At 44.4% G+C, this 23,868-nt stretch overlaps 1 protein-coding gene and 1 pseudogene across 1 annotated transcript; both read left to right on the plus strand.

Moving 5' to 3' along the window:
- The first annotated feature begins 2,427 nt into the window (after positions 1 to 2,427).
- UPK1A (uroplakin 1A) lies at positions 2,428 to 11,062 on the plus strand. The gene is made up of 8 exons (XM_066242899.1): positions 2,428 to 2,565; positions 2,863 to 2,951; positions 4,446 to 4,646; positions 8,089 to 8,163; positions 8,297 to 8,404; positions 9,393 to 9,572; positions 10,430 to 10,513; positions 10,597 to 11,062. Exons 2-8 carry the CDS (start codon positions 2,871 to 2,873, stop codon positions 10,639 to 10,641), a joined length of 774 nt encoding a protein of 257 aa, XP_066098996.1. The 5' UTR covers positions 2,428 to 2,565; positions 2,863 to 2,870; the 3' UTR covers positions 10,642 to 11,062.
- Positions 11,063 to 16,960: 5,898 nt separating this feature from the next.
- Positions 16,961 to 18,330, plus strand: LOC136313497 (proteasome assembly chaperone 4-like; annotated as a pseudogene).
- Positions 18,331 to 23,868: the final 5,538 nt, after the last annotated feature.

The following is a 23,868-nucleotide window of genomic DNA, read 5'->3' on the forward strand; positions in this document are numbered from 1 at the left end:
CAGGTTTTATTTTCCTTTGTTTTGTTCTCTATTTCTTTTGGCCATAAAGATTTGTCTTAAACTCTCCAAACGTCTCCAGTGTCTGTTTTACCCAGCGAGTGCTACACATATTAATATCCCATTGATGACACCTTTTGCCTTTACTATCCATTTTAGGTAACTTCTAACTATAACAAAAACTATTTGAAAATATTCCAGTTATTATCCTGGTTTTATTATTTGACAAGTTATTTTTTTAAGATATACTTGATAGGTCATGCACATTATTATATAAACCTAATTAGTTTTTTTTTTGCAAGAGAGACAGAGAGAGGGACAGATAGGAACAGACAGAAAGGGAGGGAGAGAGTAAGCGTTAATTCTTCATTGCAGCACCTTAGTTGGTTTTTTTAAATTTTTATTTATTTATTTTAATTTATTCATTTTGAGAGGAGAGAGAGAGTGAGAGAGAGAGAGAGAGAGAGAGGAGGAGCAGGAAGCTTCAACTCCCATATGTGCCTTACACCAGGCAAGTGCAGGGTATTGAACCGGCAACCTCAGCATTCCAGGTCAATGCTTTATCCACTGCGCCACCACAGGTCAGGCAGCACCTTAGTTGTTCATTGATTGCTTTTACATATGTGCCTTGACCAGAGTGAGGGTGGGGCTACAGCAGAGTGAATGACCCCTTGCTCAAGCCAGTGACCATGGGGTCATGTCTATGAGCCCACTCTCAAGCCAGTGATCTTGGGGTTTGGAACCTGGGTCCTCTGCATCCCAGTTTGACACTCTATCCACTGCACCACCACTTGGTCAAGCTTCTTATTAGTTCTTTTCTTTTTTTTAATTTTTCCTTTATTAATTTTTTAGAGAAGAGAGAGAGAGAGAGAGAGAGAGAAGGGGGAGGGAGGAGCAGGAAGCATCAACTCCCACATGTGCCTTGACCAGGCAAGCCTAGGGTTTTGAACAGGCGACCTCAGCGTTCCAGGTCCACGCTTTATCCACTGCACCACCACAGGTCAGGCATTAGTTCTTAATATAAATGTAAATCAACAGAGAAAACCTATTTTAAATGTAAAGTGGATTGACTAAAAACCTAATTATCCATTTTAATTAGAAAACATTTCGTGTGTTTTACTACCAAGCTTGAAAATAGAATTTTAAGTTCTATGTGTTTTCCCATTGCACACACACCCCGGGGAGCTGCAGACCAGAGAGAGAACACAGTAAGTGTCCTGTCCCTCGGAACTGAGAAGTTCAAAACAAGGTCTGGGGGCCTCAAGCCACCGCTTTCACCTGCAGAACCAGCCTCCTGACACTAGGGAGCACCATCGGAAAGAACTTGGGCCTCTCAGGAGCACTGGTGAGGCTCAACCACGTATACACCAGAAAGTCATCTTTGGAGCACATCTCTGCAGTCAGTTCCCACCTCTACCCAGGAAAGTGGTCTGTTGCTTAAAACCCATTTGGCAGCCTGTTTGTGGTGGCGCAGTGGATAAAACGTCGAACTAGCTGGAATGCTGAGGTCGACAGTTTGAAACCCGGACTTGTGGGTGAAGGCACATACAAGAGGCAATTACTACAAGTTAATGCTTCCTGCTCCTTCCCCAGCCTGCTGTCTCTCTCTCTCTCTCTCTCTCCTCTCTAATATCAATAAATAAAATCTTAAAAAATAAAATAAAACATACATATTTCAAATGCCCACCTTGACTTTACTCCTAATCTAAGCCCTCCAGTTGTGTGACTGACAATCATTTTGGAAAGAAAAGAAAGAAACCCATTTGGCAGATGGGCAAATGCACACACCAGGTGTGCACAGAGGAAACAGAACTGGGATTTGAACCTCAATGTCTTTGATTCTGCAGCCTGAAGACATTTCCACCCTTTGGCTCCTCACTGTTACCCTGCTTTGTACCTACTTTACGGTGGTGGTGGTGGTGGTGGTAGGGGGACTTTTGTCCCATCAAGCCCATTCAGTGTGCCCCCTCTCTTTTTCTAGCACACTTCTCTTCTGCCTTGTACACTCATTCGAACCCCCCTCACACATCAGTCTACAATGAGCCTTCTGAACTCACCTGCCCCCTCATCTCCTTCCCACCTCCCTGCCTTGGTCTAGCCCTGTCCTGACCTGCCAGGGTCCCCACCTGGGCCTCCCTCTGGGCTTCCATCCTTGGAGAGGTGGAACCACCAGCAGAGGGGCAGTTCTGAGATTCAGGATTCACACACAGGTCCGACTTGGCTCTCTCCTGCTCCCAGGATGGCCCCTGTCTGAAGGAGAGACATCAGGTGATATACTTCCTCTCCCCACCCCAGCTCTCTCCACCACCAGGGAAGTCTTCCCAGGGGCACATCCCCCTGCCTGTGTGGCCAGAAACTAGCACAATCTGGAATTTCAGGTCTATAAATCACTTGGGGGTGGGGCACATCAAGCTGTTCTCTCATGCTGCTCGGCCTCCTGCTTGACCTCTTGTCCCTCTCTCCAGACACCCTCCTCCCTTCCTGGGAGACTGGCCCAAGGAGGGGGCCTGAGCATATATAGAGAGCCACTGTGGGAGGGGCTGGCCAGAGAAGCTTCAGGCAGAGAAGGTAAGGAGAGGGTCCTGGGGGTCTGAATGGGCAGAGGTAACGGGTGGTGTGACTCAAGGATGGCCAGTGCTGGGCTCTGGCCGGTGACTGCCCTGCCTGGGCCTCACTGTCCTCTCCTATAAAATGGCCCACCACTGGGGCTGTGGGAAGCTGGGCACATTCAGTACCAGCCTGGGCCCAGCAGAGAGCCAGTAGCAGCCCCTGGCAGCTGGGGTGTGGAGTGGAGGCAGTGGATCTATCTGGGTTCTTCCTTCCCTCCTGGCTTTGCCTGGCCTCATCCTTGCTAATGTGTTCCAGGCAGGACCATGGCTTCTGCAGCAGCAGAGGCGGAGAAGGGGTCTCCGATTGTGGTGGGGCTGCTAGTTGTGGGCAACATCATCATTCTGGTGAGACATCCCCCGGGGCTGGGAGCTGAGGGGGCGGATGGGGAGAAGGGGGTGACCCTGAGCCTGGGGTGTAGTGGCCCAGGACTCCCCAGTGGGCCAGTGCTGCAGCTCTCAAGTGAGAGCAGCCTGGATTCCAATTTCAGCTCTGCTTCTCCCCAGCTGTGTGACCTTGAGCCAGTGACTTTACTTCTCTGTGCCTGTTTCTCCATCTATAGGTTATGTCCTCATTATGAGGATATTTGTGTGGATGAATCCATGTATGACTCTTAGCTCAGAAAAAGTGATTAACAAACGCTAGCTATCAACATTAGCATAATTATGGACATAAAGTGCCTGCTAGGCACATAGGAGGCCCATGATAATAATAACAATGTCTTTTACTTAATATTTAACTTTAAAAAAAAAGTGATACCTGTCCATGGCTCTGGGGCAGACAGCCTGGGTTCAAATCCAAGCTCTGCCACTTTCTGTTGGGGGACTGGGGTCACCTCTCTTAGCTTCAATTTTCTCATGTGTAAGGTGGAGATAAAATAATATTACTAAGAGGATAAAATGAGTTATTGGATTAAAGTGCTTAGATTGGCACACATGGCCTCTTTGTATTAGCCATAACAACAATGTAGTTCTACTATAACTGGTAATGATAATGATTATCACACAGAAACCAGTTATGAGGCCCCATGCCTGGTACACAGTAAGTACACCAGGAGTGTTAGTTTGATTCACCAAAGGAATTCACCAAAAAGTTTTCTCTCTCTTGTTCCCCATTCCTCATCCCACAGGTAACCAGATGCTTAGTTTTTCCAACCTGCAGCAAATGCGAGTGATAGCATATATTTCTATTTTCTACCATTTCTTGCCCCAAATGTGGCTCATTCCGTATCCCTTCTTGTGCCTCCCATTTCCTCCTGCTCACGTAGCCTGTGGGGCACTCCACTGGAGTCCTCAGGAGAGCCTCTCTGTCCTTTGTCATAGCACTCCCCTGTGTGGCATCCTGGTCCCTCTACCCACAGTGCTGCCGGGCATCACCTTGTGGGTTTGTGATTTTCCTGCATGGGCAGGGTTGCTTTCTGCAGTGGAATTGCTGGACCAAAGCATTGATGCATTTGCAATTGCTCTGGTGATGGCCAGATTCCCCTCTTTAGGGGATAACACTAGTAAGGGAGGGCAGGTTGACTGAGCATCTATCTCCTCTGTGCCAGTCATGCACTATACACTTTGCATGTGGAATCTCCTTTTATTCTTGATGCAACTAGCAGTGTGTGTGTGTGTTTGTAGGGTAAGGGGGTTCTAACTGGGGCCTTCCTTCCCTCCTGTCCTATCTAGCCTCATTCCTGCTCATGACAAGTCAACGTCTTTGCCACACTTACTGCATGAGCACTTTACTGAGTAGGCAGTGGAGGCTCAGAATGAGGAAGGAACTTGCTGACAGAGACTCGTGCAGCTGGGGCTGCTGCCCCTGAGCAGATCTTTCTAACCGACTGCCCTGTCTAGCTGTCAGGACTGGCCCTGTTTGCTGAGACGGTGTGGGTGACAGCTGACCAGTACCGTGTATATCCACTGATGGGCATCTCGGGCAAGGACGATGTCTTCGCCGGTGCCTGGATTGCTATCTTCTGTGGCTTCTCCTTCTTCGTGGTGGCCAGCTTTGGTGTGGGCGCAGCGCTCTGCCACCGGCGGTCCATGATCCTCACGGTGAGGCCCCAGGAGGAGGGCACGGGGGCAGGCAGGCACAGAGATCATCCTCACACAGTCGTAATAACAATCGCCGCTGCAGCCACTAGTGTGTTCAGCATGACAACCACCCAGGCCTCATGGCAACTATTTTATTTCACCTTCCCATAATCCAATAACCTGGGCTTGGCTGCCACCTTCATTTCAGAAGGAAACTGGGGCACAGGGGATGGAGAAAAGAAGGCTCTCTGTGCAGAAGGACAGCTCTTGGGTAGCAGGACTGGGATTTGAACCTAGCTAGCTGGTCTCTAAAGTCTGTGCTCATGAGCACTGTTGTTACCATTTAATGAGTACTTACTACTTTTTAAATGCTTTATGTGGATTAATTCATTTATTCCTCACAACCCACGATGAGATACCATCATCATCATCATCATCATCATCTTAAGCCCACTTGTCAGTTGAAATCGAGGCTTGGAGAAGTGAAGTCACTTATTCAGGGTTACCCAGCAAATGAGTGACAGCCCAGGACTTAAACCTGAGCTCAGCACTTGAGCCTGTGCTCTCGCTCTCTGCCAGGAACAGCAATTGCTCTATCCACACCTCCCAAGGACCTCTCATGTGCCCGATGCTAGGCTAAGTTTAGGAAATGAGTTCCTTCAATCCTTCCAGAAGCCCTATGAAGTGACTGCTTCTTTACCCATTTACTAGATGAAGAAACTGAGGTTCAAAGAGGCCAAAGCCCAGATGATAGGGAAAACAGGGGTTCCAATCCTGGCCCCAATGACACAGAGCCAACACTGGGCTTCCTCTACAGTTGAGGGCCCTTTAAATTCCAGGAGCACCTACTTAGTCAATCAACAAATGCTTATTGAGCAAGAACTATATGCTAACCCTTATACTAGGGCCTGGGGCTATCTAGTGAGCAAAGCATACAGCCCTTGCCCGAGGGGAGGATGCTCTGAGGGAGAGGACAGTGACTAGGGAAGTGTGAGCTGGAACTGGGGCAGGAGGAAGGGGGGCCTCACAGCCAGAGAGATCGAAGGCCTGGGGGAGATGAGGAGTGAGCCTGTGTGTGTATCTGCAGGAAGAACACTCCAGGCGGAGGAAACAGCAAGAGCAAAAGCTCTGAGGCCAGAGGAGGCCCGCAGGCCCGCGTGGCTGGAATCAGTGGGGGTGAGGGTGAGAGAGGAAACGGGTGAGGGCAGATGGGGGTGGGGTAGAGCACAGTGGTGGTGAGCATGGAGGACAAGGGAAGAGGGGAAGGTGAGCCTATCAGGTGTGCCTTCCTGGCTTTACCATAGATGGAGTGAGGGTAGGTGGGGGTGGGGTAGAGCACAGTGGTGGTGAGCATGGAGGACAAGGGAAGAGGGGAAGGTGAGCCTATCAGGTGTGCCTTCCTGGCTTTACCATAGATGGAGTGAGGGTAGGTGGGGGTGGGGTAGAGCACAGTGATGGTGAGCATGGAGGACAAGGGGAAGAAGGGAAGGTGAGCCTATCAGGTGTGCCCTCCTGGCTTTACCATAGATGGAGTGAGGGTAGGTGGGGGTGGGTAGAGCACAGTGATGGTGAGCATGGAGGACAAGGGGAAGAAGGGAAGGTGAGCCTATCAGGTGTGCCCTCCTGGCTTTACCATAGATGGAGTGAGGGTAGGTGGGGGTGGGGTAGAGCACAGTGGTGGTGAGCATGGAGGACAAGGGAAGAGGGGAAGGTGAGCCTATCAGGTGTGCCTTCCTGGCTTTACCATAGATGGAGTGAGGGTAGGTGGGGGTGGGTAGAGCACAGTGATGGTGAGCATGGAGGACAAGGGGAAGAAGGGAAGGTGAGCCTATCAGGTGTGCCTTCCTGGCTTTACCATAGATGGAGTGAGGGCAGATGGGGGTGGGGTAGAGCACAGTGGTGGTGAGCATGGAGGACAGGGGAAGACGGGAAGGTGAGCCTATCAGGTGTGCCTTCCTGGCTTTACCATAGATGGAGCCATGGAAGGGCTGTTTTTCTTTTCTTTCCTGTTTTCCTTCTTTTTTTAAAATCTCTTTCCCGCATTTAATTCTCTGGCATAGCAATTTAAACAAAGCAGTAAAAGTTTACCCAAACAGTAAGAACAAGTTTGTGTCCATTAGTTTGTCATTAACTAAGACATAGAAGTTTATTTTAAAAGTTTTATGGGAAATTTCAAACCTAGACTAGAGAGAATGGCCTGATGAACCCCAAGTACCTATCACCTAGTTTCAACACGATCAACCCTGGACTGGCCAACTTTGTCTCTACTCCATTCTCTGCCTGCCCACATTTTTCAAGTTATTTACCAATAACTAGCTGAGTGCATGTTTCTCTGAGTGATAAGGACATTGTTTTAAAGCAGTTGGGCACGTTATACCACATCATCTCATCTCTCAGCTATGGAGCTGGCAAATCCACACCCCACACCCTGGTGCTTTAAGGGTAAGGGGAAAGGGTGAGAAGAGAAAAATAATTTTTATTAAACACCAGTAAGAGATCTTTCTCTTCTTGCACAATCATGCTGCTGGTACACCTGCAAAATTCACCCAAGTTCCTTCATATCTATCTTCTCAGTCTGTGTTCAATGTCTCTAGTTGTCTCAAACATGTCTTTTTTTTTTTCCTTTCTAGAGTAAGTATTTATTTTACTGTATCCAAGCATGTCATTAACTTAAAGAAATACTTTGCACATATTTTCATTTCATTTTCTCCTAACATTTTATTATATAAAATTTCAAACATACAGAGAAGGTGAAACACTTGATAAAGCAAATACCAATCCGGCAGATGTACCATTTACATTGGCCTATACATTTTTTTAAAATTGTCAACACCCTATCTGGTTAACTCAGTTGGTTAGAACATCATCTCCATACACCAAGGTTGCAGGGTCTATCCCAAGTCAGGACACATAAAGAATCACCTAATGGATGCATAAATAAGTGGAATAACAAATTGATGCTTCTCTCTCTTTCTCTCTCTTTTTCTCTCTCTCTCTAAAAATTAATAAAAAATAGCCTGACCAGGCAGTGGTGCAGTGGATAGAGTGTCGAACTGGGATGTAGAGGACCCAGGTTCAAGACCCCAAGGTCGCCAGCTTGAGCGCAGGTTCATCTGGTTTGAGCAAAGCTCACCAGCTTGGACCCAAGGTCGCTGGCTTGAGCAAGGGGTTACTCGGTCTGCTGAAGGCCCGCGGTCAAGGCATATATGAGAAAGCAATCAATGAACAACTAAGGTGTCACAACGAAAAACTGATGCTTCTCATCTCTCTCCCTTCCTGTCTGTCTATCCCTCTCTCTGACTCTCTCGCTCTCTCTTTAAAATAATAATAATAATAATTAATAAAAAATATAAATAAATAAAATTGCATTTCTATCCACCAATCCATCCCTTGAGGGGGTGTGATTTCACAGGGTTTACCATGACTAGACTGCTCATTCATCTCTCCCTCTGTCTCTCCCCAGTACCTGGTGCTCATGCTCATCGTCTACATTTTTGAGTGTGCCTCCTGCATCACGTCCTACACCCACCGAGACTATGTGAGCTAGGCAGAGGCCAGGGGAGGGGCATGACTTCCGGGGGGAGTGTGGTGAGGATGTTGGGCTGAGGGTGGAGGTTGACTTCTCTCCCTACCCATTCTCACTGGACTCTATTTTTCCTGGCCCTCCACAGATGGTGTCCAACCCATCCCTGATCACCAAGCAGATGCTGACGTTCTACAGTGCAGACACAGACCAGGGCCAAGAACTGACTCGCCTCTGGGATCGCATCATGATTGAGGTGAGCAAAGATGGACCCTTGTCCATCTTTGTGCAGGTAGGTCTGGAGGACCTGGGGCTCTGACCACAGAGGTAGATAGGGCTCCCACTATGCCCACTGGTATATAATGTCCACTATGTGGTTCTTATGAGAGAGGCTCTGGTCATTGTCATTTTCCAGATGAGTAAACAGACCCAAAAAAGGGAAAGTCACTTGCCCAGAGTGAGTGGTTGAGCTGAGATCCAAACCTGGCAGCCTAAATCTAGAACCCCTACTCTTAATCACAATATATATTGTATTAACAACAATGGTAAACATTAATGAGCACTAGCTTCTTTTTAGCACTGTCCAAAGCACCTTGAAAGCCTATTTAATCCTCATGACTGCTCTATAAGGGAGATCACCTTTTTGGCACTGAGGAAACAAAGGCAAGAGATTTAGAGGTTTGCATGAAGCCACACAACTGGTAGGTCACAGAACGAGAAGGATTCAAATCCAGGATGCCAGGATCCAGAAACCACATTTTTATCTAAACCCCACACGACGTGGCAGCGCAGAGGAGAGTAGTGAGGATTCAAGGGAAACCAAGGTCCCAATATGGCTCAAGTCATACAGCTAGCCAGGACGGGAACCCATGTTTGAAAGAGCTTATGTTTTCATCTTTCAGGGGCCACGATTTAAACACCCACAAGGACTAAGGAAAGCCAGAAATCTGCCTTTTAGTGTCATTTAGCTCAGGTTTTGTTGACAGCAAATTCAAAAGAATTTTAAAATAAATCACAAGTGTGGGTTTTGATCCAAACTTCCATCAACACCTTGGTCCTGGAACAGGTGTCTTCTGGTCCTTTCTCACACACACACATATTGCCCTTCTGTTTGAGGCCCAGGACATGAGGGAGTTGGGCCCAGCAGTGGCACCAGACAACCTTGCCCTTTCTTACTGTCTAACCTTGGACAAGTGGCTGTCTGCTCTGAGCTGGAGCCTAACTCCCTCTGCCTTTCTCTCCAGCAAGAGTGCTGTGGCACATCTGGTCCCATGGACTGGGTGAACTTCACATCAGCCTTCCGAACGGCCACCCCGGAGGTGGTGTTTCCCTGGCCCCCACTGTGCTGTCAGCGGACTGGCAACTTCATTCCCTTCAATGAAGAAGGCTGCCGCCTAGGCCACGTGGACTACCTGTTCACCAAGGTATATCCCCTCTTTCCCGCTGCACCTGTGGTCTGTCTGGCCCTCTGATTCTTCTATCTCTTCCTCCCTCCCACTATCGATTATTTCCTTCTCCCCTCTCTGGCTTTCTCTATCTCTCCCTTCTCTCAACTCTCCCCCCATCTGTCTCTCCCTGCTTCTGAAAGTCAGCGGATGCACACAGGGTCTGATTTAGACCTGACACCTGCAACTTTTCTCAGTTTGTCTGGGCAGCTGAGCAACAACAATAATAGCAATAACACAACACCAGTAACAACCCATAGTCATTGAGCTTTTACTTTGTATCAGGCATCCTCCTAAGTGCTTTAAGTTTTTATTTTATTTCTCACCACAGCCTAATGAGGTACAGATGATAATGATCCCATTTTACAGATGATAAAACCAAGAGGTCACTCTCTAGTGAGGGATGGAGCTGGGGTTTGATTTCAGGCACTCAGGCCCAACCAGGTGTTTTAATTACTGCAAGGGGAGTGTAGAGGCAGAGAAAGAATCAAAGGAGGTTAGACTAGACGAGCGTGTCCCAGTGGACCTCTGGCTGCTGAGGCTGTTGGGATCATTCAGCGGCATCTTAGATCACATGTGCAAACCATCACCACCCTCAGAATAGGACAGCCGTGTTTCCAGCCCTGTCTCCAGCCCTGTGTCTGAAAAATGCTTACATGCATCTTCATGGAACCTTCACAACTGCTTTCGGAAGGCAGTGCGGTCAAGATCACCACTTTACAGCCCTGGCCAGATAGCACAAGGAAGGGACTTTTCCAAGGGAGTACAATGACTCTTGCTTTCAGCAGCCAGCTTCCCTGGGAATTTTCTCAACCCACCGTTCTCTCCCTGCCCAGGGCTGCTTCGAACACATTGGCCATGCCATCGACAGCTACACATGGGGCATCTCGTGGTTTGGGTTTGCCATCCTGATGTGGACGGTGAGAGGCGGGGAGCCTACCAGTTGGGTGGAATGTGGGTATGGGGCTGGGAGTGTCCCTAACCCAACTGCCTCCTCCTCCAGCTCCCTGTGATGCTCATAGCCATGTATTTCTACACCACATTGTGAGGAACAAGGAGGGACAGCCTTATTCACACCTCGGCCTCCTCCTGCACCTGCTCCTGCTTCCTCCAGCTGACACTCGGCCCACCGCCTCACCTCTCCCCTTTCCATCTCCTTCACCCTTCCCTCCTTCTAATCCCAAAATCTTTTCCAAGGCTTTTGAGCCCTCTGGAAATTGGGAATGCCCTGACACCCCTGGGCATGTATGCATGGATCTCATTTCGTTGCGTTGATTCCTGACCCATCTGTCTGTGTCAACTTAAAGTCCTGTCCTTAGATCTCACCACCCCATTCACAGATGCCTCTCCTTCATGGTGGATGTTGCCATTATTACTGAGTGGTTTGTGATTGTTTGATTGCTATGAGGGGACAGACAATTTCTGTCATGGTCATTTATTGTCCCCAGCATCATCCAGCACTGAGCTGAGCATAGATATTCAATAAATGTTGTTTGAATGAGTTAATTTGTTTTCTTCCGGAACAAACGCGAATGAACAAGAACTCTTCCAATGGCAGTAGCAGAAATCCAACAGGCACCAACTGAAATATAAAATGGAACTTATTGGTCCATGTAACTGCATCAATAGAGATGGATCCAGGAGTTCAGGCTAGGTTTCCAGGAAACCTGCTGCATTCTAAGGCAGAATTTCTCTGCAACACCAGACATACATCTTTATAGCTAAGCAACACAGTGGCAAGAAAGGGCCTCTGTCCCAACAGCCAAGGCCAAGGATTAAATCTGTGTTGGTTTAGGGCTTAGGCCCCACTCCGGTTAGGGGAGGGAGAGCACCTGGACTAAGGATGCGTCCAGAGGTGGTGGTGGGAAGGGGCTTGTTTATCAAAAGAGTACCAGAGTACAGGGTTGATAGGCCAGTACAGGTGATAGGCATACTTCTACTAGGGACTAAACCTTCCAGCAAGTTCTCTAAGGGGTGCATGACAGACAAAAACTTTTAAGAACCTCATCATTGCTCTTTTGTTCTCTCTGAAGCAAGCCCATCAAAGCCATTTTACAGCAATTAGACCCTGCCTGGAGAGCGTGGCTTCCTTCCCATCAGATGAAGTTTCTCGGGGCCCTCTTTACTCCTCAGGTCTGCTGATGGTCTGCAAATGCTAAGTTTAGACAGCAGCTTTAAAAAAATCTGTAATGGTCAAAGAAGTCTGCTAGGGTTGAAAAACTGCTGGAAACAACTTAATAACCATCAGCAGGGAATGGGTTGTAGAACACATTATATCCTTGGACCGGAATTCTCTGTGATTGTTAAAAAAAGATAAGTCGATGTGAGTTGACATAAAAAGATGTCATAATGGTATAAATAATCAGAAAGCATACATAAGGATGTTCATTATAGTAACTTAAATGAACATCAGTAGGGGATTGGCTAAATTAGCTATGCTATATCTTTACTTTAGAAAACCACATAGTAGCAAAAAATAATGCTTCAACACAGAAAGTTTCCAAAAAATATGAAGTAGAAAAACTTGTAAATCACATAAGTACTTTTATTCCTGTAGATACATATGCAGGGTTGGAGTCAAGGTATAAATAATGTTTAAAAGAGTAGAGACCTTGACCAAGCAGTGGTGCAGTGGATAGAACATCAGACTGGGATGCAGAGGACCCAGGTTCGAGACCCCGAGGTCACCAGCTTGAACACAGGCTTATCTAGCTTGAGTGCGGTTTCACCAGCTTGAGTGCGGGGTTGCTGGTTTGAGTGTGGGATCATGGACATGACCTCATGGTTACTGGCATGAGCCCAAGGTCGCTGGCTTGAGCAACCTTGACTGCTGCAGCCCCCCAGTCAAGGCACATATGAAAAGCAGTCAATGAACAGTTAAGGAGCCGCAACAAAGAATTGATGCTTCTCATCTCTCTCCCTTTCTGTGTGTCTGTCTCTATCTGTCCCTCTCTCTGTCTCTGTCTCTCTCTGTGTCACACACACACACACACACACACACACACAGAACAGGGAAAATATTTTTTAATGCAAAAAATTACTTGTTACCATTTCACTTAAAAGTTTATAAAAATTTAGAAATGCAAGCATCCCATGTTGTACTCTATAGCAGCGGTTCTCAACCTGTGGATTGCGACCCCAGCGGGGGCTTTAGGTGACCCCTGTGTTTTGGTCGTTCGACCCCCGCGGGGGTCGCGACCCACAGGTTGAGAACCGCTGCTCTATAGTGAACTCCCTCCACTTCAAATCTGACCCAGACCCCACCTAGATAACTCTATTCACATAATACATTTCCTTTTTGACTTTTCAAGACTTGATATTGACAAATCTATAAGTACTTATAGAAACACACACACATTTAATAGAATCATGCTTTTAGTATTGCTTTGCAACTTGCTTTTGTCACTTATAGTCATCTTTCCTAATCAGTGTATATGAATTTACCTCTTTTTTTTACTATTGCAATGTATTTCAGAGTACAGATGTATCATAAGTCATCATGATCTGTTATAAGTAAACAAGGCAAGTAGCAGAACAAGATGCATAAATGCTTTCATTTTTATAAAAATTATGTATACATATTTTTCATGCAGGGCTCCTTCAAGAAGTAGAATGGAGGGCTTAAAGGAGAAGAAAATTTCACATCACATATATCTTTTTTTTTTTTTTTTGTATTTTTCTGAAGTTGGAAATGGGGAGGCAGTAAGACTCCCGCATGCGCCCGACCGGGATCCACCCAGCATGCCCACTAGGAGGCGATGCTCTGCCCATCTGGGGCGTTGCTCTGTTGCAACCAGAGCCATTCTAGCACCTGAGGCAGAGGCCATTGAGCCATCCCCAGCGCCCGGACCAACTTTGCTACAATGGAGCCCTGGCTGCGGGAGGGGAAGAGAGAGACAGAGAGGAAGGAGAGGGGGAGGGGTGGAGAAGCAGATGGGCGCCTCTCCTGTGTGCCCTGGCGGGGAATCGAACCCGGGACTCCTGCACGCCAGGCTGACGCTCTACCACTGAGCCAACTGGCCAGGGTCACATCATATATATCTTTATAACAGTTGAAAATATGTTTGTAAAGATCAACTATTACTTTTTAAAACAAAGACAAGGGGGCTTCTAAAATACCAAACAATAGGGCCCTGGCCGGTTGGCTCAGTGGTAGAGCGTCGGCCTGGCGTGCAGAAGTCCCGGGTTCGATTCCCGGCCAGGGCACACAGGAGAGGCGCCCATCTGCTTCTCCACCCCTCCCCCTCTCCTTCCTCTCTGTCTCTCTCTTCCCCTCCCGCAGCCCAGGCTCCATTGGAGCAAAGATGGCCCAGGCACTGGGGATGGTTCCTTGGCCTCTGCCCCAGGTGCTAGAGTGGCTCTGGTCGCAGCAGAGCGACGCCCCAGAGGGGCAGAGCATCGCCCCCTGGTGGGCAGAGCGTCGCCCCCTGGTGGGCGTGCCGGTTGGATCCCCGTCGAGCGCATGCGGGAGTCTGTCTGACTGTCTCTCCTCGTTTCTAGCTTCGGAAAAATACAAACAAACAATATACAGCTTTACTTTTGAGGCCTGAACGAAACAACACTAAGGTGTGATAGGCACCATATTTTAACACACGAATCCCTCCAGGTTAACTGGCCTAACTGGCTATTCAGCAGGCCCTGGAGTGAAACTTCTTCCCTATCCCTGGGCACATATTAAGCTGTCTTGTAAATGTGTCAAAGGAAGGGGGGAATTTCTGCCTAGTCTACTTAGTTTTAAATTCAGGTATGTACTAACACAGCGTTTTGGAGAGCAGAAAAGCAAATCCTGGAGGGAAAGGGGGAGGGTGTTGTGAGGAGGGGGGAAAGGGGGATGATGTGGGGAATACGGGGGAGGGGGGATCCATTCGGGGGGACACTAGAATCTATGTAAACACAATAAATTAAAATTTAAAAAAATTAATAGGCATATAAGCATAATTACAATATAAAATATTACAAATGTTTTATTATGCATTTATCATATTATAATGTATTATTATTGCAATGAATACAATATTTCTTTTATTTTAAAAAATAAATAAATTCGGGTATGTCCTCATGAACAAGTTCACAATGACCTTGTCTGTGACCAGGATTCTCTGAGAGAAGCAAAGAGGCGTTCTCACCAGCCTCACACATTCTGAGCTACAATGTGCCCCTCTGTGAAATGGGGCTTCCAACAGTCCCTACCTCATAGTATATAGTCCAAGCGTTCGAAGAGCTCAGGAATCAGTCCCATGTCTGTTACTGTTCTCTCTGGCTCTATCTGGCCATATACCTGCAGACTGTGGCTCAGCCAGACTGGCAGCAGTGTGACCTGTACAAGACACGCCTCAGCCAGCAGGACAGATTTGTCTGCCCTGGTCCCTCCACTCAAAGGTTCACGCTTGTGGGTGAGAGGGGAACAAAGACATGAGGGTCAGGATACCCAAGAGAGGCATTCAATGGCTGTTCCTACTGACCATATCTATGCTCAATCCATCCTCTAACCCTCCATGGCTCCCCAATGCCCTCACCACAAAGTTCAGCTCCTCAGCCAGGTCCTAAAGGGTGCTTATGGCCGTCTCTTTGCTATCTCCTCAGGCTTATCTCTCTCTCCTGCCCCACTGAAACAATCTTTCTTTCTCCATCTGAGATCATAGGATGGAAAGAATAAATTACAATGTTATATAGCAATTAAGCAGGAACACACTTCTGACTACATCCACTGTACCTTCCATAAGGGCTAATTGGCTTATCCACTAAAATGTGAAATTTACATCCCTTTGACTCAACTGATTCCACCTCTAAGAATCTATCCCGCATACACACAAGTTTGTACAAAGACCTGTGTACAGGAGTAACTAAAAAGCAGTAACTAAGAAACATCCTAAACCACATCAGAAAGAACTAGTTATATAATTCATTTTTCACACCATGGAGTGCTATGCAGCTAAGTTTAAAAGTACTACACTTATATTTTCTGATATGAAACCATTTTCAAGACTGATTGTTCACTGTGAAAAATGCAAAGGAAAAAACAAAATGTATGCTAAATGCAATCTTATATTGGATCCTGTAAAAGAAAAAAAAACTTTAGTAAAAAACTAGTACAAACTGAATAAAATCTGGAGTTTAATTAATGGTATTGTGACAATGTTAGTTTCTTGGTTTATGTAGTATGCCAACATTAAGGAAAACTGGGAGAAGTGTATACAAGAATATTTTGTGCTGTCTTTGCATCATTCTTCCAAGATAAAAAGTTTATTTGAAAAACAAACTGGGCCTGACCTGTGGTGGTGCAGTGGATAGAGCATTGACTTGGAATGCTGAGGTTGCTGGTTCAAAACCTTGGGCTTGCCCGGTTAAGGCACATACAACAAGCAATCAATGAACAACTAAAGTGAAGCAACTATGACTTGATACTTCTTGTTCTCTCCCTTCCTCTCTCTGTAAAATCAATAAATAAAATTTAAAAAAAAAAAGAAAGGAAAACAAACTGGGCCCTGGCCGGTTGGCTCAGTGGTAGAGTGTCGGCCTGGTGTGCGGAAGTCCTGGGTTCCATTCCCAGTCAGGGCACACAGGAGAAACAACCATCTGCTTCTCCACCCCTCCACTCTTCTTTCTCTTTCTCCCTTTCCCCCTCCTCATCCCGCATCCATGGCTCATTCAAGCAAGGTGGCCCTGGGAGCTGAGGAAGGCATGATGGCCTGTCTCAGGTGCCAAAGTAACTCGGTGGCAAGCAGTGGAGCAATGCCCCAGCTGGGCAGAGCACTGCCCCCATAGGGGCTTGCAGGTAGACCTGGTAGGGACGCATGCGGGAGCCTGTCTCTCTGCTCCCCACCTCTCACTTAATAAAAGAAGAAAAGAAAACCAAACTGACTGCATGTTTCTATAGTTGTAGATCTCTAAAGAGAAGGAAAAAAAGTTTGTATATGCACAGGATACATTCTTTCTTATAAATTGTCTTATTATGATGATTAATTCTTTTTAATTCAGGCATGATTATCTAGTTTGACAATTGATAAATATTTTAAACATAATTTACACCCACATTTGCATCATAATTTTTTTCAGAGTACCCCATGTCATTATTTGACATTTTTTATCTGATGATATTTCCAATTGAAATGCCTTCACTTTGTATTGCAATTAGAAATTACATAGGACTGAGGAATGGAGTGAAAGTTAGGAAACAGCAATCCACTAGAAACTAACTCACAGAATGTTCAGGTCACCAAATGGCCACTCACTGATTTTATCAAAAGTATTTTTAACAGTGTTAACCAAAATGGTTTAGGGTCACTCAGTGCTCGCCTACTTGGACCCGTGCGGTGACAGCGGCTGGGATGGTCGCCGTGCAGGTGGACCGGAGACGTCAGGGCTGCATGGAGGGGCCGTGGGTTGCTGCGGGCTAGGACTTCTTCCTGCACAACTTCAGCGCAAGACTGAGGGAGCAGCTAGCTGGTCCACTTCCACGTAATGTGGCAGACGGCCACGCCGCACCTGCACAACCTCTACGTGGCCATGTGCAGCCAATACCACTTTATCCCTATATCCACCTCCCTCCTTGGAGACACTTCCCATAGGATCTGCATAGGCCTTGCCCAGCGCTTAGCCAAGAAGACCAGAAGCAGGTGTTTGTCAGCTATAACCACTACAAAACGCAACCCTAGAGGGGTGGTGGCTCAGTGGAAAAAGCATTGTCCAGACACACTGAGGCCACGGTTCGATCTCCAGTCAAGGCACTTACAAGACTCAATCAATGAGTACAACTAAGTGGAACAACGAGTTGATGCCTCTCTATTGAGTTGCATCTGTTTTCCTTCATTTGATAATATTACAAATAACACGTATATGGTGTTTACTTTGTACCAGTTCTTAGTACTTTGAAATGATTAATTCCTACAATCCTCACCTCCCATGAGATAGGCACAACTGTCATCCTCACTTAGTGGAAGGGGATCCTGGAAGCTCAGAGAGGTTGAGTAACTTTCCGAGGATCACACAGGGATTGCCTGTGAAAGCTGGGGTCCAAACCCGTCAAGTCTGGCTCTAAGATATAAAGAATTAACTCTTGCCTGACCTGTGGTGGCGCAGTGGATAAAGCGTCGACCTGGAAATGCTGAGGTCACCGGTTCAAAACCCTGGGCTTGCCTGGTCAAGGCACATATGGGAGTTGATGCTTCCTGCTCCTCCCCCTTCTCTTTCTCTCTCCTTTCTAAAATGAATAAAAAATTAAAAAAAAAAAAAAAAAAAAAAAAAAAAAAAGAATTAACTCTTGCCTGACCTGTGGTGGCACAGTGGATGAAGCGTCTACCTGGAAATGCTGAGGTGGCCGGTTCGAAACCCTGGGCTTGCCTGCTCAAGGCACATATGGGAGTTGATGCTTCCAGCTCCTCCCTCCCTTCTCTCTCTCTATCTCTGTCTCTCCCTCTCCTCTCTAAAATGAATAAATACAAAGTTTAAAAAAAAAAGAGTTAACTTCTAACAACTCTGCTATGTTCCTCACTCACAACAGCTTTCTCTGTGTGAGGCACTGCTGAGTGTGGAAGACACAGCAATGAACGAAGCAGACAAAACCTCACCCTGACAATAAATGTCACAGAAAGCCCTCTCTCTCTCTCTCTCTCTCTCTCTCTCTCTCTCTCTTAAATCAATAATTTGTTTAAACCCTACAAAATACAGACAGTAATTTTACATTACTGGTAGAAAACAGGATAAGGAAGAAACGGAAGCTTTTCCTGAAAAGTTTTAGCTGAGTGGCAGAAGTGAAGATAGATAGCTTATGTACAGTATATATGTATTTTAATGAATAAGTTGAATTTTACTGTTTAAAAAATGATGTAACATATTGTAGGGAAATGGGTTTTTTGACTCGGGTCCCCTCAGAACCACTGAACTGTGAGTGTCCTGGGTCAGAGACAGAGCAGACAGCAGGGAACCAGATTCTTGCTGATTCTGAGTTATGGGTGAGAACCAAGAGTCCAGAGTGGGTTAGCCTTCCTTACAAGGAAAAGATTACATTGTAATGTAAGGTTTTTCCAAAATAGTGATATAAGTCTTAGGGGTTAAAGGGCTGTAATGTAAGAACCAACTTTCCAGATCCAATAAGAACCTATCGTATGCAGACAACGTCACTGATAACCATATTCCAGAGGGCACAGGAAGCTTTCTTGTGACAGGTTGCTTCTGCCCCTCTCCTAGGTGGTGAACTTGGAAATATCTTCCCAGTAAAATTGTGAATACCATCAACTCATTTGTGCATTCTAATATTTATTGCTTGCCTACCATGTGCATTGGGCATTGTTCTAGGTTCTGCGGATCCAGCAGGGAATAAATCAAAATCTCTCTCTTGGCCTGTGGTGGCACACTGTGTAAAGCATCGTGACCTGGAATGTTGAGGTCACCGGTTTGAAACCCTGGGCTTGCCCAGTCAAGGCACATAAGACAAGCAATCAATAACTAAAGTGAAGCAACTATGAGTCAATACTTCTCAAGCCCATAAAATCAATAAATAAAATATTAAAAAAGAAATGCCTTCCTTATATTAAAAAAAAAGATCTCATTCTCTTTCTTCATAAAACTTAACTTTCTGGAGAGGGAGATAAAGAAATAAGGGAAATAGATATGTTTGAGAATAGTAAGTGCTAAGGAAAAAAATAAAATAATTAAAAAAAACTGGTGGGGAAGGGAGGCAGGGATTTCCATCACTACACCTTCATCCTGACTGGATGTGAGCTTCTAGCAATGGCGTACAGCTCCTCTGGATTGTTTTCCATTGTCTTAGTTTGATGCTGTGCTGTCCCATCACAGTGTGTGTGTGTGTGTGTGTGTGTGTGTGTGTGTGTGTGTGTGTGTGTTGGAAAGAGCCCTGATTGAACACTCCTGGGACATGTGCCTGTCTTGGGATGGAGTCAACCTTATCCAATGGTCCAACCTGGAAGCAGGGAGGAATTAGTTACTCAGAGAAGGTTGGGTTTTATTATTTGGGGGGGGGGAAGCAAAACTCCTTATTTTTAAAAAATTCACATTTATTAAATACAGCAATTTCTAGCCAAATAACATAAAGCATTTTTAATCAATGATTTGAAAGTATTTACACTCTTTGTATACATAAACACTGAAACTATACAGCTTTAAACAAATATTCATTTAGCAAACAAGTTGAATCACCGTCACTCAGCACTTCATAAATTGGTTGAGTGTTTCAGAAATAAAATATTCAAAACACAGCAACAATTGCCATCAAATATTTTTAACCTTAGAACACACCCTACTGTGTACATCAAATTAAATCAGTCATAGTAGTATTTAGGTAAACAGACCCTGGGGGCAGAAAGGACCACTATCCTCTCTCCTCATCAACCTTCCCCCTGACAATAAACGACACAGAAAGCACTGAGAATTTAATGTTAGTCATGCCACTACTGCCATTTTTATTAACATCAGGGGTCCCCATCACTCACCTGTGCCAGTTATCAATTTATTGTCTCTAATTCCAACATTTATCAGCTGACCCAAGATTAAGCCTTGTCAGTAGAGGGCGCTAGGACGTTGTGGGAGTTAGGGGTTTCTCTCCAGATGCCAACGCTTTGTTCTTCCTCCTGGGCTGTGACCAGTAGGTGGCTGTTACTCTCTCCACATTGTAGCCCTCCACCTTCAGCACCTTCTTGAGTTCAGCTAGAGACTACCTTTTTTTTTTTTTTTTGTATCTTTTTAATGTCATAAACCTTTTTTTTTTTTAATTATAATTTTATTTTTTTAATGGGGTGACATCAATAAATCAGGTTACATATATTCAAAGATCAACAAGTCCAGGTTATCTTGTCTTTCAATTATGTTGCATACCCATCACCCAAAGTCAGATTGTCCTCTGTCACCTTCTATCTAGTTTTCTTTGTGCCCCTCCCCCTTTCCCTCTCCCTTTCCCCCCTCCCCCCGTAACCACCACACTCTTATCAATGTCTCTTAGTTTCACTTTTATGTCCCACCTACGTATGGAATAATGCAGTTCCTGTTTTTTTTCTGATTTACTTATTTCACTTCGTATAATGTTATCAAGATCCCACCATTTTGCTGTAAATGATCCGATGTCATCATTTCTTATGGCTGAGTAGTATTCCATAGTGTATATGTGCCACATCTTCTTTATCCAGTTGTCTATTGACGGGCTTTTTGCTTGTTTCCATGTCCCGGCCACTGTGAACAATGCTGCAATGAACATGGGGCTGCATGTGTCTTTACGTATCAGTGTTTCTGAGTTTTGGGGGTATATACCCAGTAGAGGGATTGCTGGGTCATAAGGTAGTTCTATTTTCAGTTTTTTTGAGGAACCACCATACTTTCTGCCATAATGGTTGTACTACTTTACATTCCCACCAACAGTGTATGAGGGTTCCTTTTTCTCCACAGCCTCTCCAACATTTGCTATTACCTGTCTTGTTAATAATAGCTAATCTAACAGGTGTGAGGTGGTATCTCATTGCAGTTTTGATTTGCATTTCTCTAATAACTAAAGAAGATGAGCATCTTTTCATATATCTGTTGGCCCTTTGTACTTCCTCCTGGGAGAAGTGTCTGTTCATGTCCTCTTCCCATTTTTTTATTGGATTGTTTGTTTGTTTGTTGTTGAGTTTTATGAGTTCTTTGTATATTTTGGATATTAGGTCCTTATCTGAGCTGTTGTTTGAAAATATCATTTCCCATTTAGTTGGCTTTCTGTTTATTTTGTTATCAGTTTCTCTTGCTGAGCAAAAACTTCTTAGTCTGATGTAGTCCCATTCATTAATTTTTGCCTTCACTTCTCTTGCCATTGGAGTCAAATTCATAAAATGCTCTTTAAAACCCAGGTCCATGAGTTTAGTACCTATGTCTTCTTCTATGTACTTTATTGTTTCAGGTCTTATGTTTAGATCTTTGATCCATTTTGAGTTAATTTTAGTACAGGGGGACAAACTGTAGTCCAGTTTCATTCTTTTGCATGTGGCTTTCCAGTTTTCCCAGCACCATTTATTGAAGAGGCTTTCTTTTCTCCATTGTATGTTCTTGGCCCCTTTATTAAAAATTATTTGACTATATATATGTGGTTTTATTTCTGGACTTTCTATTCTGTTCCATTGGTCTGAGTGTCTATTTTTCTGCCAATACCATGCTGTTTCGATTGTCGTGGCCCTATAATAGAGTTTGAAGTCAGGTATTGTAATGCCCCCAGCTTCATTCTTTTTCTTTAGGATTGCTTTGGCTATTCGGGGTTTTTTATAGTTCCATATAAATCTGATGATTTTTTGCTCTATTTCTTTAAAAAATGTCATTGGAATTTTGATGGGAATTGCATTAAATTTGTATATTGCTTTGGGTAATATAGCCATCTTGATTATATTTATTCTTCCTAACCAAGAACAAGGAATATTCTTCCATCTCATTATATCTTTCTCAATTTCTCTTAACAATGGTTTATAGTTTTCATTATATAAGTCCTTTACATTCTTTGTTATGTTTATTCCTAAGTATTTTATTTTTTTTGTTGCAATTGTGAAGGGGATTATTCTTTTGAGTTCATTCTCAATTGTTTCATTGTTGGCATATAGAAAGGCTATTGACTTCTGTATGTTAATTTTGTATCCTGCGACCTTACTGTATTGGCTTATTGTTTCTAGTAGTCTTTTTGTGGATTCTTTGGGGTTTTCGATGTATAGGATCATATCATCTGCAAAAAGTGATACCTTTACTTCTTCTTTTCCGATATGGATGCCTTTTATTTCTTTGTCTTGTCTGATTGCTCTGGCTAGAACCTCTAGTACCACATTAAATAAGAGTGGAGAGAGTGGACAACCCTGTCTTGTTCCTGATTTAAGGGGGAAAGCCTTCAGTTTAGTGCCATTTAATATGATGTTAGCTGATGGTTTATCATATATGGCTTTTATCATGTTGAGATATTTTCCTTCTATACCCATTTTGTTGAGAGTCTTAAACATAAAATTGTGTTGTATTTTATCAAAAGCCTTTTCTGTGTCTATTGATAAGATCATGTGGTTCTTGTTCTTTGTTTTGTTGATATGGTGTATTACGTTAACCGTTTTACGTATGTTGAACCATCCTTGAGATTCTGGGATGAATCCCACTTGATCGTGATGTATTATTTTTTTAATATGTTGTTGTATTCGATTTGCTAGTATTTGTTTAGTATTTTAGCATCTGTATTCATTAGAGATATTGGTCTGTAGTTTTCTTTTTTTGTGCCATCCTTGCCTGGTTTTGGTATGAGGGTTATGTTGGCCTCATAAAATGTGCTTGGAAGTATTGCTTCTTCTTCAATTTTTTGGAAGACTTTCAGTAGAATAGGAACCAAGTCTTCTTTGAATGTTTGATAAAATTCGCTGGTATAGCCGTCAGGTCCTGGACTTTTATTTTGGGGGAGGTTTTTAATGGTTTTTTCTATTTCTTCTCTACTAATAGGTCTGTTTAGGCTTTCTGCTTCTTCTTGACTCAGTCTAGGAAGGTTGTATTGTTCTAGGAATTTATCCATTTCTTCTAGATTGTTGAATTTAGTGGCATAAAGTTTTTCATAGTATTCTACAATAATTCTTTGTATATCTACGGTGTCTGTGGTGATTTCTCCTCTTTCATTTTGGATTTTGTTTATATGAATTCTTTCTCTTTTTTCCTTGGTAAGTCTTGCCAAGGGTTTGTCAATTTTATTGATCTTTTCAAAGAACCAGCTCTTTGTTCTATTAATTTTTTCTATAGTTTTACTGTTCTCTATTTCATTTATTTCTGCTCTGATTTTTATTATCTCCTTTCTTCGGCTGGTTTTGGGTTTTCTTTGTTCTTCTTTTTCTAGTTCCTTAAGGTGGGAAGTTAAGTGGTTCACTTGGGCTCTCTCTTGTTTGTTCATATATGCCTGAAGTGATATGAACTTCCCTCTTATCACTGCTTTTGCTGCATCCCATAGATTCTGATATGTCGTATTGTCATTTTCATTAGTCTGTATATATCTTTTGATCTCTGCACTTATTTCTTCTTTGACCCATTCATTTTTTAAAAGTATGTTGTTTAGTTTCCACATTTTTGTGGGATTTTTTTCCTCCTTTTTGCAGTTGAATTCTAGTTTCAAGGCTTTATGATCAGAAAATATGCTTGGTACAACTTCGATTTTTCTGAATTTGCTGATGTTGTTTTTGTGGCCCAACATATGGTCAATTCTTGAGAATGATCCATGTACACTGGAGAAAAATGTATACTCAGTCACTTTGGGATGAAATGTCCTGTAGATGTCTATCATATCCAGGTGCTC

This window comes from Saccopteryx bilineata, chromosome 9 (assembly GCF_036850765.1).
Source record: "Saccopteryx bilineata isolate mSacBil1 chromosome 9, mSacBil1_pri_phased_curated, whole genome shotgun sequence".
NCBI lineage: Eukaryota > Metazoa > Chordata > Mammalia > Chiroptera > Emballonuridae > Saccopteryx > Saccopteryx bilineata.

Bases quoted from the DNA above. Each gene is read 5' to 3' on its own strand.
- UPK1A (XM_066242899.1), top strand. From the start codon at position 2,871: ATGGCTTCTGCAGCAGCAGAGGCGGAGAAGGGGTCTCCGATTGTGGTG. The intron at 2,952-4,445 runs GTGAGACATCCC...TGCCCTGTCTAG, and splicing joins TGGGCAACATCATCATTCTG to CTGTCAGGACTGGCCCTGTT. The intron at 10,514-10,596 runs GTGAGAGGCGGG...CTCCTCCTCCAG, and splicing joins TTGCCATCCTGATGTGGACG to CTCCCTGTGATGCTCATAGC.